At 35.2% G+C, this 14,708-nt stretch overlaps 1 protein-coding gene across 5 annotated transcripts in view; it reads left to right on the top strand.

The window, feature by feature from the left end:
- The window catches only part of LOC123309276 (anaphase-promoting complex subunit 11-like), a 46,617-nt gene that overhangs the window by 15,969 nt on the left and 15,940 nt on the right, over positions 1 to 14,708 (top strand). For 3 of the 5 annotated variants that reach the window (XM_044892302.1, XM_044892300.1, XM_044892301.1), the window contains one exon: positions 8,206 to 8,476. In XM_044892302.1, coding sequence (XP_044748237.1) covers positions 8,216 to 8,476 — 261 coding nt within the window. In that variant the 5' untranslated portion in view covers positions 8,206 to 8,215. Of the gene's footprint in view, positions 1 to 2,942; positions 3,078 to 6,298; positions 6,448 to 8,205; positions 8,477 to 14,708 lie in introns of those variants that run through there. The other 2 variants (XM_044892305.1, XM_044892303.1) reach the window with 2 other exon arrangements.

The raw sequence follows: 14,708 nt of genomic DNA, 5'->3' as shown, positions 1-14,708 counted from the left end.
ATTGTTGGAATGTTCGAACAAGAATATTGTGATGCCCATTATGAAAAAAATCGTGAATAATTTAGACGAATTTTATTGGTGAGATTTTGAAGTATTATTCCATATTTTTACACTTGTGTCCTAAGTCTCTTCAGTCAGTTGGTATCGAAATGAGCCATTTCATAAAATCGTGTAAGTTACTAAATAATAATGAGAACAATTCGGCAATCCTAAGTATCCAATTTCATTACCACGTAAATATCGAACGAGCCAATATCCCAAACAAAACCACATGGTCGAATCAGGAGATATGTTTTTTCCCACTGTTCTGCGATAATTCAGCTAACAAACGGTCAAGGGTAGTATTTAGGATCTATTTCAGTAATCATTTTCAATTTTTTTTCAATTTTGTCATTTTGAAAGTTTTGTTTAGGTGATTTTTGGTGAAACGCTTCATTTTGACCAGTTCTACCTTCTGTTGAAAAAAAGCCTCACCTTAAAATACACCCTGTATTTTGATTAAGGTGTAGTGGGCAGTAATTTGTTGAAGTAGCTCCATTCGACAGGGTTCATTGGGCCTCAATCATCTTCTACCTTCCTGAGATGGAGATTTCAGATATCTTGAATTTTAATGGTACCTCCTTTTTTGTTCAGCACATACATGTCTTATTCATCGCCAAGAATAACGCGTAGATTGCGGCCGACAGGTTTTTCTCAATAATAATTGTCGAAGTTCAATCGGCCGAGCTTTCTCGATGATAAATTGAGCCTGTCTTCGCCACAAAATCATGACAATCTAACTGTTTTGTTATTTAAATGTGCATCAATCCGACTGATGCAAATTCGAGCGTGTACCATTGTGGCAGAATCATTACGGTTGGCGATCATCAATTATAATTCGACTTTCCAACACACCTTATGAAAATTCCGATTGGAAAAGCGCAAGAACCGATAAACGTGAGCATAGGAATCAATCAAATTCCCCTACGTCACCGCATCAGCCAGTGAAAATATTCACCTGTTCGATGGTTGATTTTTTATTCATGTATGCTCGTTCATGAGCACGTTAATGTTGTGAATGCAGCAGGTGTGGTTGCCGGTTGACCTTTCAGCGATAGATTTATGGATTTTTACGTACTTTTATGGTTATCACTCACACGTAATTCCTCGTATGACCATTTCGAGATGTCAATTTCGAAACACAGCCAGATAGGATGTCAGATTGTTCTGATGAAATTACTCTATAAGTAATCTTATAACTTGAAATGCCATGAAAAAATAGTATAGTATGAGCAGAAAATTTATGGACATCAAACTCGGTATAGCATGTGTTTGAGACATACAGAGTGGGCCATTTAAAACAGCGGCAGATCAGAAATACAGTGTGGTCCAGAAGAAAATTTAACACCTTGATTTTCCAGCTTAAAAATGAAAAGGTGAAAAATTTCTGATTCGAGGGGGAACAACTTTTTCGCTCTCTGCATCCCCGTAACTGCAACCCCCTAACGGGGGTGAGCACAAACCCTTGATTTTTAATAGGGATGAGGGATGTTGCGATACCTCATGTTAAAGATCATATCGAGTAGTATCTGATCCTGAAAATTGGCTTCAAAATTTCCATCGATAACCAAATATGACTGGTAAAATAGTAAAAGAGTACTAACTTTTTTTACTAAATTGAATGCTGGAAATGGGCAGCATTCACTTCCATGTAGTAATATAGTTTTGCTGAAAACGTTCATGTACATTACTCAAGATTTCTGGTGTACTTTGACCACATTCGTTAATGATTCGAGTTCGCAAAACATCCAGTGACTCCGGCTGGATAGCGTTAATCTTGGATTTCAGGTGACCCTAAGGAAATAAATCCAGTGGAGCCAAATCAGGTGATCTGGGTGGCCACTCAATATGCCCCCTTCTTCCAATCCAGGCGTGAGGAAAATTTTTATCTAAGAACTGATGCTTAGGTTGAATGAAATGAGATGGTTCGGCATCTGTTGGAAAATGATCTTTTGATGGTCTTCTTTATTCTCCAATACTTGCAAGAGGGCTGGATAAATAGATCTAAATAAATTTGGTCTGTTAGATTACTGGGTACCTATAAAAAAAGGCCGATTGTGTGATTTCCATAAATATCTGCCCAAACATAAAATTTTAGGGGAAGCTGAGTCTGCACCTCACGAAAGATTAGGATTTTCATCTGACGAATTCCGACAGTTATGCCGGTTAACAATGCCGTTAAGCTAAAGTCTTATGAGGATAGAATTTATGTTGTTTAAGGATTCTCATGATTGTTGCGCGTGAAACACCAGACCAGATACATCTGACAATTTCCTAGTACTAAAGGTCGGATACATTGCTACATGACCTGAAACAGTCACGTCCCTCGCTTCGTCTCTTTCATGCATACTCTGTAAATTTCCAACGCAACCAGTTGCACAACGTAAGCATCGGATACATTTTGTCGTTCGTCGAATAAAGCTGGTGTTGTTCGCGGTTATAATGAGACAAAATTTAATAATTGGACTCAGAATATGGAGGCCTCTGGAAGTATCACTCGCCCCATATTCTCTATTCAAATTATAGGCGATGGGGCTGCAACACTAAGGGCTGAAGTGAAACGGTTTTAAATTTGATCTTAGTCCTCCTGGAATAAAAATCTACGTTTGCGATCGTTTTTATATAATGCGATACTATTCGGCTTAGGGAAAATTTTGGCCAAAATTTGTTGAGAAATCGGAGAATAATGATGAATCCCGCCCATTTTAATCTAACCCATCAATTGAAAGTGCCAAATTTGTTTTTGTCGATAACTTCCTGGAAAAGCTATAATACACATTTTTCAAAACTTTTGTTCATCTAAAAATACATTTGGGGTGATGTAATCATTTGAATAGGAATATCCCGATGCGTGTGGGATTCTAGATTTAGTATTTCGGGAATAATGATACACGAATACACCGGAAAAACGGTTATTATCATTACAAAGACGAATTTTTTGATCGCCTAACATATTATTTGTCAGTGTGAACGTATTAAGCATTCCAAACCTCTGCAATCTCTTATCGATCTTGTGATGGTTCTCTTACAAAATCGTGGTAGGTGTTATTTTCAATCTATTAATTGGAAAAACAATATTGATACAAATCTGTGGATCTTTCAAACAGTTGTATTCAGATAGTTATCCTGAAGGTAATTTTGTTTTTCCAAGGGTGGCACAGCTCATTATGAATACTTGAAATGGCTATATCTTTTTATCAGGGCCGAGACGGAAAGATTAGTATAAAAAAGTGTTTCTTCTGACCTCAAGAATCTGTTAAAATATTTGTACGAAGAATAAGAAATTGATATTTGGTACTTAGGTATAATGAAATGTGATGAACCCTTCAAAAATAGTTAGGATTGCCAATTCAAAATAGCAGTTTTCACTCTAATGAGTTTCATAAACCACAACGTATGTTTCGTTATGAAGTACCTTGCGTGTACTTATGGTAGTACCTATCTGAAGATGCTCTTGTGAAAGCGAAAAACGCTGGTCTGTTATTTGTTCATGATAGTTGTTTGAGTGATTTCGGTATCCCATTCCATTATAGGCCCATCTTCCTATATTTTGGTTTGTTCGTAATCACGAGATGTTAACTATACGTTAACTGAGCCAATATATCAGGAATTTCAATAAGACTTAAACTTAGAACGAAAAATTTTTTCATCTTGATCCTTTGGTAACAGAATGAATACATTTAAAGCAATTTTTTCATGTCGATAAAGTTCGATGCCATTCTCGAAATTGATCCGTTTTTATTCCTACGTTCATCCTTATAATAGATCAAGTTTTTGAAGGTCAACACCTCCCAGTCCATGAATGGATTCACCAAAACTCATTTGGAACGTGAATTACCAGGTCTGTTCTTGGAAAAGAGACTACTCACATTGTTTCGATGTTGGTACTACCATGCAATGGACAAGTTGATCAAGGTTGGATGACAATGATATGGTATAAATCGATAATAAAAATGTTTATTCGCGGAATCCCTGGTCTTACCATTGGAAAATCTTTTTATAATGACTCAGAGGTATAATGCTACAGATGTCGTGTCTATAGAGGCCTTCAGAACAAGAAAATTGAGCTCAAAACATTTTCCATAGCCTTCGGTTGAAAATATGTTATCTTTCGTATATTTAGAAGAATTTTACAGAATTTTTGCTTCGTGGAAGGATTGATTACCTTGCCAGGAATACAACAAGACAAAATATGCAAACTTCAGCCTTAAATAGCTTCAAAATTTCAAAATGTTCAGTACTCTTTAAAATTGAATATTTATTCTTCGCTTAGAAAATTTATTAAAATGCTCAACTGATGACGTAAAAATTATCGGAATTGAATGCATTAATCGTGACTTATCTCAGATTGTCTACCAATAAGTTATGTTAACGAACTCGACGGTCATTTGAATCAGCTGAAAGATCCGACAGAGTTGAAACATACACAGATTTAAATGTCAAAATACCAACGTGTATCTGAGCTCTCTTCGATGTGAATGCTCAACAGTCCAGCGATGTCAAAAGAACTGGCGGAATGCGTTTATTATTAGATAACATGCTGCTGTACTTCCGCATTTCTTACCTCAACACACTCAAGACTGATTGATTTTGATCTGAAAAAATGTGATTAAGAATTGGTCGCGAAACAAAAGCCTCATGTTGGGCTCTAATTGTTTATTTGTATAGAATTATGCGATCTTAATTTTAGAATGTCTCGAAAAACAAAACAGCACATTGTTATCATTAATACTTTCGTAATTTGGGCATCATTATTTATTGTGTAACTGGTTGATTTGGGAATTCCCATGAAATAAAATTTGCAAATTGAATTGAGTTATAATTAACATAAAATGCATGAGAATTTTATTTCTAACTTTTTTGTTAAAGTTTATGAGTTCCCTGAATGGATTGAGTTAGTGGAGAATAAAAGCTCAATTGATTCAGTCAGCTGATGGACAAAATTAGAATTTTCGTTAGAAATTCGCTTTGATATTGTCGTTCGTTCACCAGTTTTATTGTAAAATTTCACGGTAGAAATCATTTTAATTCAATTTGAAAAAATCGATGATAATGATAAAACTATTAGTTTAACACTAATCTTTGAAATATAGAAGTTTTAGTGTCTGTTGGAATATCTTCGAAATTTTTAATGTTTATAAAATCATTGTGCATGTTATGTAAAAAATTGAATCGATGAAGGAAATGATGATTTTAAACCGGTTACAATATTTGCTGCACTTATCGTGAGATAATTGATAAGCACCCTACCTATCTGACAATATTTATTTATGGATGAAAGAATCAATTAATAGCTGTTTCATGCCAATAAAGAAATTCAAGTACACAGGTACTTCCATCATCAATGAGATACCAACCTTGGTTTATAATCATCAAATATATGTTTCCACTAATTCATTTATCATTATCACGAAACATTTTATTTACTTGCCACCAGTTTCTATGCCTATGTATTTGTTAGTTTCATAATCGAAATTTGTGTTTAATTTTTATCTACACCAATAGGTGAAAAGTTTTGAGAATTGAATTTGATCGTAGAACAATTTCGAATTCTTCTACTCGAAATTTTCACATTTACTTTTCGGAGAATTTATCTTTTACATAAAATCAACTACTTAGAAATAATTTAAGTATTTTCATTCATTGTGAAATTGTATCCTTTAGAGTTTTTCTCATTTTTTGGAGTTATCACAATGAAACCAAAAAGGCAAATCTTGCTGTCATTAATTTTCCAATCCACAAGTGTAATTTTTATTCATAACATGTTTTTTTTTAACAATCATTGACAATGATCCAAGGTGTTCTCACAAGAATTATCGTTACTACAAACAGGGAATAAACATAAAATCTCCATGAAGATGTCAATTATAAAAAGTGGTACATGAAGAAGGCGTGAGTGGATGACGCTACAAACGCGTATTTTGAGAATAATATTCTTCTAAGAAGAACTATTGTTCTTCTGAGAAGAAGTTATGATAGAACTGCAGTTGCAGTTTCTAAGTTCTTCAGGGATGAACATTGATCAGAATAAATTCAATAATTTTGTCTGATCGGGGAATGGTTAAATAAAATAATTTCTATGAGCTTCCCTTCCTATAAAACATATCCTACTGCATGAGTTTAATCTCTGAAACACTTAATCAACACTATTTCTACGAAGATAGAACACGTTTCGGTTGCTAATGAATAGCCTCAGATAAAAGTATAAGTTAGTGAAGGTAGGTCAGGTCAGGAGATTATATTTTAATACGGTCTATTCTCGTCGGATTCTTCTGATTGTATGAATTCTACTTTCTTTTCTTCCTTTCAACACTCCCACTGATGCCTTACATACATGCTGAGAATGGAAATGCAGTTTCAGTTTCGTTTTTGAGTGAGATCGTATTCTTTGCTCACTGAAATTGCCGAGTAAGTATGTTATTATCTTGCAATATATAATATCTGGTTCATTCCTCTTGAACACATAATTCATTTTATACCTATCATCACAAAATTCGACTTTGTTTGAAATTTACATACTGAGGGGAAAGTACCGGCAATTTATTTATCTAAAGGCTAATTATTGTGGAAATTCTGTTAGGCACATCTTTATACGCAAATTCATGTCATGTGTTATTTATATTGATTGGAGTGGGTACTTTGTTTTTTCAGTTTATCGTGATTTTTATTTTGAATGAGAAAATATTTTTGGATCTCGAAAAATTTTTTTTTACTCGTGAAAAAATTATTTCTCTATCCCGAAGAAACTTTCTCCTTCGCTATGTTACAAAATACTTTTTCGTCCCCGAGTAAAAATAACAGATTCCGCGAATAAATAGTTTTTGACTAAGAAAAAATATTTTTCGGACCCTTAGAAATGTTTTTTGGCCAAGACAAAATATTTTTCTATCTAATAGAAAATATTTTTCGGACAAATGTTTCAGAATCTGAAAAAAAAATACTTTTTAGGCCAGAGAAGTAATATTTTTCTTCTCTGGCGTAGAGTAAAAATGGAAAAAATTCCTACCCTAGAGAAATATTCTATGACATGGAGAGAAAAAGTATTTTTTAAGAACGAGAAAAATGGAATTCTGCCCAAGAAATAAAAATGAAACCAATGGAGGAAAAACTTGTAGGAATAATTGGCATGCTTGTGTTTATCTAAACTAGATGATTACGTCATACCTACTTCATCTAATTATCAGTCTAATTTAATATGATTGAATTATCATAAAATTGATTCCGTGAAAGCTTCCGAGAATATTTCAGTAGTTTTTTATACATAACGATAATTTCATCCATATGTTTTTCTATGATCAATTTATAATTGATAAGAAAAAATTTGGTCTCGTTCTCAATATCACACCACAGTGAAAACTTATTCATTCATTGTTTTGAATGTTTATGATAAAAATTGTCTTAGTAGTACTTTGTAGCTTTATTTTTGAGTGATGACACTGGTCAAGATTATTATTATGTACCTAATCAAAATTTTTACTTTAAGTGATTCCCGTTGTTTCCAATAATGAGACAATAGGCTCACAGGAAATACACTCGAGATTATTATTCATTTAAGTCTGCCGTTCTTATTATTATTATTCTATCCTGATTCTCCGTAGGATACCGAAGAACCCCCTAAGAAGCTCTGTGAGCTTGTAGGAGTTCGGAGAACCAGTTGTGTTCTGTGTAGGCTTTGTTTACTATAGTGACTATATACCCCCATAGTGGCGACAACGGGTCATAAAACTGTCAAAAATCCGCCATGTTTTGTCAAGGACGTAGACAAATAATCATGGAAATAATGATATAGGTTAGAAATTCTATGCAAATACCAGTCATTTTGACGTCCGACGAAACATGGCGGATCAACCAATAGAAAATGAGACAGCCTATGTCGCCACTGTGGGGGGTAATAGTCACTGTATTGTTTACTGTGTTCTTACGCCACCTTAGGCACAGCACTGTTAATTTTTAACCCAACAGTGACCCGTATCGACTAGAAAATTTCTTCTCCAGCCCGTGATCGAACTCAGTATATTGCAACCGCAATGTACTGAGTACATTGACCGCAATGTACTGAGTTCATTGAGATACGACGCTTTAACCACCAAGCTACGGACTTGGGGAGCGTATTAAGACGCTAAAATGAAGCTTTAACCTCTATAATTTAATATTTATCATTTCCAGGTTGAGAACGATGTCTTCCCTACACGGTTTGCCTCCCCTTCCGAAAAGCCTGAGCGGGTTCAATCTTGACGAAAATTACTCCAACCCTTCCACCCCTGCTCGAACTTCTTCCACGCGTAGTCACCAAGGAGTGCCAGTACCTTTCGTAAGTGGCCACTTGGGGTACCATCATCACAAAGGTGTCAATGGAGCTTCAGAGTCATCGTCCACTGGACAAGTGAGGAAATCGACGAACTTGGACGCGCAACTTGCTATTTTGAAGCGAGAAATGGTGAGTTTCATTTTGTCATACACAATTTCTGTGTCAGTCCCCGAAAATATCGATGCAGTTCATGACATGATTTTATCATGGCTGAATTGGCTAAAACGGATATCTGAAGCACTGAATAATTTATACGAACTCGTTCATCATATAGTCCACGTCAATTTGGACATGAGAAAAATTGCAAAATGAATCCCCAAATGTTTGAATGTTGACCAAAAGCGTGCAAGGGTAGAATCATCGCGTTCGATCAGTGCTCGATTTGAAAACGATGTAGACTTCTTAAATCGAATTGTTACTATGGATGAGACTTGGGTACATTTCTACGATCCAGAAACAGAGTAACAATCGATGGAATGGCGACACTCTGGTTCTCCAAGACCTAAGAAGTTTCGTGTCCAAAAATCTGCTGGAAAAGTTCTTGCTTCAGTTTTTGGGGATTGCCATGGAGTAATTATGATTGATTTTCTGGATAAAGGTAGAACAATAACCGGAGATAACTATTCGACATTACTGACCACTCTGCGGGAAAAAATTAAAGAGAAAAGACGCGGAAAGCTATTCAAAGGTGTTTTTTTGCGCATGACAACGCCCCAGCTCACAAATCTCATGTTGCCATGCAAAAAATTAGTGATTCAGGGTTTGAATTAATAGAACACCCCCCTTATTAACCAGATTTGGCTCCATCCGACTATCATCTCTTTCCTCAACTGAAAAAAGTTTAAAAGGTCATTTTCTTCCAACGAGGAGGTAATAAAAGCTGTGGAGGTCTGGTTTTATTGAAAGATCTAGAGACGTTGCAGGTTCGCTGTAATAAATGTATCCAATTAAGAGGAGAATATGTTGAGTAATAAAATATTTTGACATTGAAATTTTGTTTGGTTCTATAGTCGCCTAAGAATTTTTCAATATATCCTCATAATCCACAGAGCCAAATAGCCTTGCCATTTTGGTTTAAACAATACTTTGTTGGAAACAGAAACATTAGATAATTGTTTGCATGTCAGAGATATAAAAAAATGTTCATTAACTATCGCAACTCTTTGTTTTTCAGTCACATATAAAAATAAAAGATGAACTAATTCAAATAAAAAAATATATATTCGTACGAATATTTTATCAGAATCAATATTTCCTACTGTTACGTATCAAAATAGTCATGTGAGAGTTGAATATGAACTCCAATGAGTCAGAGGCATTGTTGAAGATGGCTTCGCAAATATTGTTTCAGTGATGAACTTCCATTTATACTTGGAATAAATCATACAACAATACCGTGGTAGATCTACAGTACACAGCTACATAAATCAAGTAAATAACGATCAGAAAAATGGATATTGAAAAATATTTGCAATCGAGAAGAAAGTTTCAGCTTAGAATTTTTTTAAAATATCACTTTTAGATTTTACTTCGAAATAGTGGCTTCGAAAAACCTTCATAATTTGAAAATGAGAACCTGCATGTAAAGTACTTTAAAGGAATAAAAATGAAAAAAATACCACTGGTTGAGGGGAAGTCTGTTATAGCACCTAGATCTTCAAGGAAATAAAGCAATCTCCATATTTTTCTGGAAGATCTCAATCATGGCTCCAGCAATGAGACTCAAAACTGAATTTGGCGACAATTAAACACGATTACGAAGTCCATTTCGCTTGAATAACAATCTGACGTAAAGCTGTACAGCTGGCATGCCGTCTATGGCAAAGGTTAAGAAACTGAAGATTTATAGAAGGTGTGTTTAATTTAGAGATGCGAAAAACTGACACTTCCATTCTTGGTAACGGTTGGGCGTTTTCCCTATCCAGTCACGAAGAGCTGAGTCGTGTTTTATGGGACCCAAATAAACGACCTATCGTCTATTGAAAGGTTCATTTCATCACGTTGGTGTGGTTGATCGTCGATTTACGTGTAGTTGATAAGCTAGGTTTAAGCAGGGGTTTTGCAGATACATCAGTCAATTTTGTCTGTGTCGATAAAAACAAGATTATTAAAATTCCTAAATTAGGTTCAACAAAAATTAAAAAGAAAAAAATAGAAAAGTTGATTTGCTCTGATACATTAGTGCGAATTTAATTAAATCTGAATGTTTTACTGCTCAACATGAACACTGGAGACTGGATGAAAATACATTTGCTATAATATATGTTTCACTTTGGTTTAAATTTTTATTGAATTCAACAATATCTTGTGAAATAAAAGTAATTGAACCAAAATAACTACCGATAACAATAATTAATTCAGATGATGAAGGCTATGGGTACAGCTGCATTAATGTAATAATTTTCTGCACGACTACATTCAAATCGCCACATAACATTATGTAATTCATATATTAACCGTATGCTGTCTTCAGAACATTATTATTAAACCAAACCCATAAACTGCTGAGCTGAGCGTAGGTTCACGACCTGAAGATCGCGTGCAGGATTGGTACCAATGAAATGGCGAGGACAACTCGGAACGAACGCTCAATTTGATCTCAAAAGTGTAATTGAACAAGAAATAGTATCGTACTGTAATGTTACCATTAATTTGCTAGCAGAAGGTGAAAACTTTCCAATCATTTACATTATCTCATAACATTAAGATCCAATTTGTTATTATTAGTAGAGAAAGAAGAAGAAAATTTTATGAAGAGACAAGCACTTCTTCTCAATTTGATCGGATGTGTATTTTGGAAACATTGGAAAATAAATATTTATCTTAGGAGCCCAGCAGTGTTGATCGACCTCAGTACCTGGATAGGTGACTACCCTTGTTGTGAATTTTCACGACAGGCAGAGGCTTACGGCTTCATTAATTCTCCTAATCTTCAGCCTTTGGGAGAATGACTTAAGAGGATATATTGAAAAATTATTAGCCTACTATAGAACCAAACAAAATTTCAATGTCAAAATATTTTATTACTCAACATATTCTCCTCTTAATTGGACACATTTATTACAGCGAACCTGTCACGTCTCTAGACCTTTAAAAAAAATGTTTCTTCTCGCTCTACAAATCAGACCTCCACAGCTTTTATTACCTCCTTGTTGAAAGAAAATTTACGACCTTTTGAACTTTTTTTCAGTTGAGGAAAGAGATTATGTCGTATGGTGCCAAATCTGGTGAATGAGGGGGGTTTTCTAGTAATTCAAACCCTTAATCAAGAATTTTTTGCATGGCAACATGAGATTTGTATGCAGGGGCGTTGTTATGCAAAAACAAAACACCTTTGGATAGCTTTCCGCGTCTTTTCTCTTTAATTTATTCCCGGTGGTCAGTAATATCGAAAAGTAATCTCCGGTTATTGTTCTACCCTCATCCAAAAAATCAATTATGACTACTCCATAGCAATCCCAAAAAACTGAAGCAAGAACTTTTCTAGCAGATTTTTGGACACGAAAGTTCTTAGGTCTTGGAGAACCATAGTATCGCCATTCCATCGATTGTTGCTCTGTTTCTGGATCGTAGAAATGTACCCAAGTCTCATCCATAGTAACAATTCGGTTTAAGAAGTATACATCGTTTTCAAATCCAGCACAGATCGAACGCGATGCTTCTACCCTTGCACGATTTTGGTCAACATTAACATTTATGGGATTCATTTTGCAGCAATTTTTCTCATGTCTAAATTGACCTGAACTATATGATGAATGCGTTCGTATGAAATATTCAGAATATCCGTTTTAGCCAAATTCGACGATCTGATAAAATCATGTCATGAACTGCATCGATATTTTCTGGAACTGACACGGAAACTGGCCTTCCCGATCTCTTTTGAAGTTTGCAGTCCAATTTTTCACGGTCGCATACGAAGGACATTGATCACCAAGGATATTAAGCATATCTTCTTAAATCTGGTTACCTCTTAACCCTTTTAAAAGCAGGTACTTGATGATGGCTCGATACTCCAATTTTTCGATTTTCACAATTTCGGTGGATATCTTCTTTCTTTTTACCTAAAACTTCACACTGCCACTTCTAATGAGTTATTGTTTGTTGCTATGGTAACGCAATATTTTTTTTTATGCATGGAATTGGTCTAGGCTAACTAGATATCAATACATCCCTGTTCGCTGATCGTGGCGAACTACATTTTACAGGGTTTCCCTTTTGTACAGGAATACATGGCAGTAATTTATTCATCAAATTACTTATGTGAGCTAAAGCTGAAGCCGGTTTAGTCGGTATAGATGCAAATTCCAGGGAATCACTAAACAATGAAAGTCTATCACCTATATTGTATGTATTCTAGAATACATTTCTCAGCATTAGTTACATGTTACAAATCTCCAATCTTCATATTTCCTAGAGAAATTCTACACGGAACCACTGACCCTCAAGGTTGTGTTCTCTTTCCACCTTGTAATTCGATATCATATTATAAAGCAATGGGATTATTTCACAGAGGATTATGCGTATAATCGAAAATTGACAACGTTTCATAAGCTCCATGACCTAACAGCCGTAGTGAAACAAAAAGTCTATCTCTATTCTACGTTATAATGGACAGCAAGTAAATTTCCCTTTGTTTTGTCAGTTTTTATCAGGAATAACTGTTCATAATGCACCTGTGGGAAAGATTGTTTAAACGATGTTTAAGAGTATTTTGCTGGAGGTTATTGGCTCGGAAGATAGCTATTACCTGTATTATATCCTGCTAAGGATAGAATAGGCCATTAACGCAATTCATGCATTTGCGAACTTGATTATAGTGGCGATTCAATATTTACTTGTATGCAAGACTTTACTTCAATCAATATGGAGATCTAACACTTTGAAAGACAACATGAAAGATTCCATTTTAGAATCAGTACACTTGGTATCATAATCCTATTTACTAATACAAAACTCACTTTGGTTGCTCGTAAAAGTCTTCTCGAATACTGAATGTTTGATACATTTTAAGGAGTAGACTTATCAGTATTGGAACTTGTGACAAAAAAGACATATCATATCACAAGTGTTTTTACTGCCCCAAGGCTCAGTTTTGACATCCACCTTCTTCCTGATCCAGTGATCCATATTTATTTTTTCGTTATAGTAGTACCACACACAGATAACAGAGTATACACAGAGGTACCACTCCTTAGGGTAGGTATGGATGGCATCGTCACGCAGTTGTCTGTGTTCGAAAGTTGGTAACCCAAAGCTGCTCAGCCCTTCCTCGTGAGGTGTGCAAAATCCTTATATGGCATTCGAGTAATCCTTCTTGGTTCTCTCTCCAGCTTCCACAAATCCAAGAAATTGTGAAACACTCTTCTATCTAATATGTTTTTGTCGGATTTCCAGATAGGTTTCCCTTTCACCGAGTGGATAAACTAAAAAAAATCAAAGTTATTCTCATAATCTTTATAGTTCAATGGAAACAAACAAGTTTTTCAGTATTTCATCAGAATAAGTTCACGGACCTTATTTTTTGCGCAGTACCTATCTCATCTAAGAGCCATTGAACAACCTCAAATGGTCAGATGATCATTATGCACAAAGATCAATCTATACCACCGCACAAAAACATAACCGATGGATTTCTAATTTCCTGCAATTCGAGCTCAACGAAGAACTATTATCAGAACTCCCTTGAAGTCTTCCCTAGCTCCCATGCTCGAGATTTATGGAAGTGCTATTAGAGGAGATTGATCAACCACACGCAGCACGATGTAATATCGACTAGGAAGTATGCTTCAAGTTGTAATCTAAGCCGCGAGAAAAATGAGGATAATAACCAGTTGATCATTCGAGCAAGCGGATTGTGCAACGAGATTCAGAGTTCCTGCTCGATGAATCAAGAGCGTAGATCCTTTCTGGAATGGACATTATAGGGGGGATATCCAGTTGCGTCGCCATGAATAATATCAGAGACATTCAAGACTTAGTTCAACATAAAAGGTTTTCCAATGAGTGGTCTCAGTGACCACTTTGATAGGAAAAACCCGAAAGCCAAAAAATTTTTTTTTATGGATGAAGTAGGCATTAGAAAAAATATTTTTGATTTATTAAATGATTCTTTTTGAAAATCAAATTTATATTATCTACAAGCCAGTTTAATGACCAGTACACCATATATGAATTAACCCATTAAGTACCCGTGATGTCATACGGCACAACAATCTGTAGTCCGTTTATTTATTTCTGTGTGCCATGATTCGCGGGCTATTGTATTTGTTCACGTTCGAACACGTTCTTGAAAGGTTCAACCTCACTTGATAATTGAAAAACGCAACAAGAAATGAAAATAATAAGAGACTGAGATGTGCTT

The sequence above is a fragment of the Coccinella septempunctata genome, chromosome 3 (assembly GCF_907165205.1).
Source record: "Coccinella septempunctata chromosome 3, icCocSept1.1, whole genome shotgun sequence".
NCBI lineage: Eukaryota > Metazoa > Arthropoda > Insecta > Coleoptera > Coccinellidae > Coccinella > Coccinella septempunctata.
The sequence above is the reverse complement of the archived record's forward strand: the minus strand, read 5'-3'. Positions and strand labels throughout refer to the sequence as shown.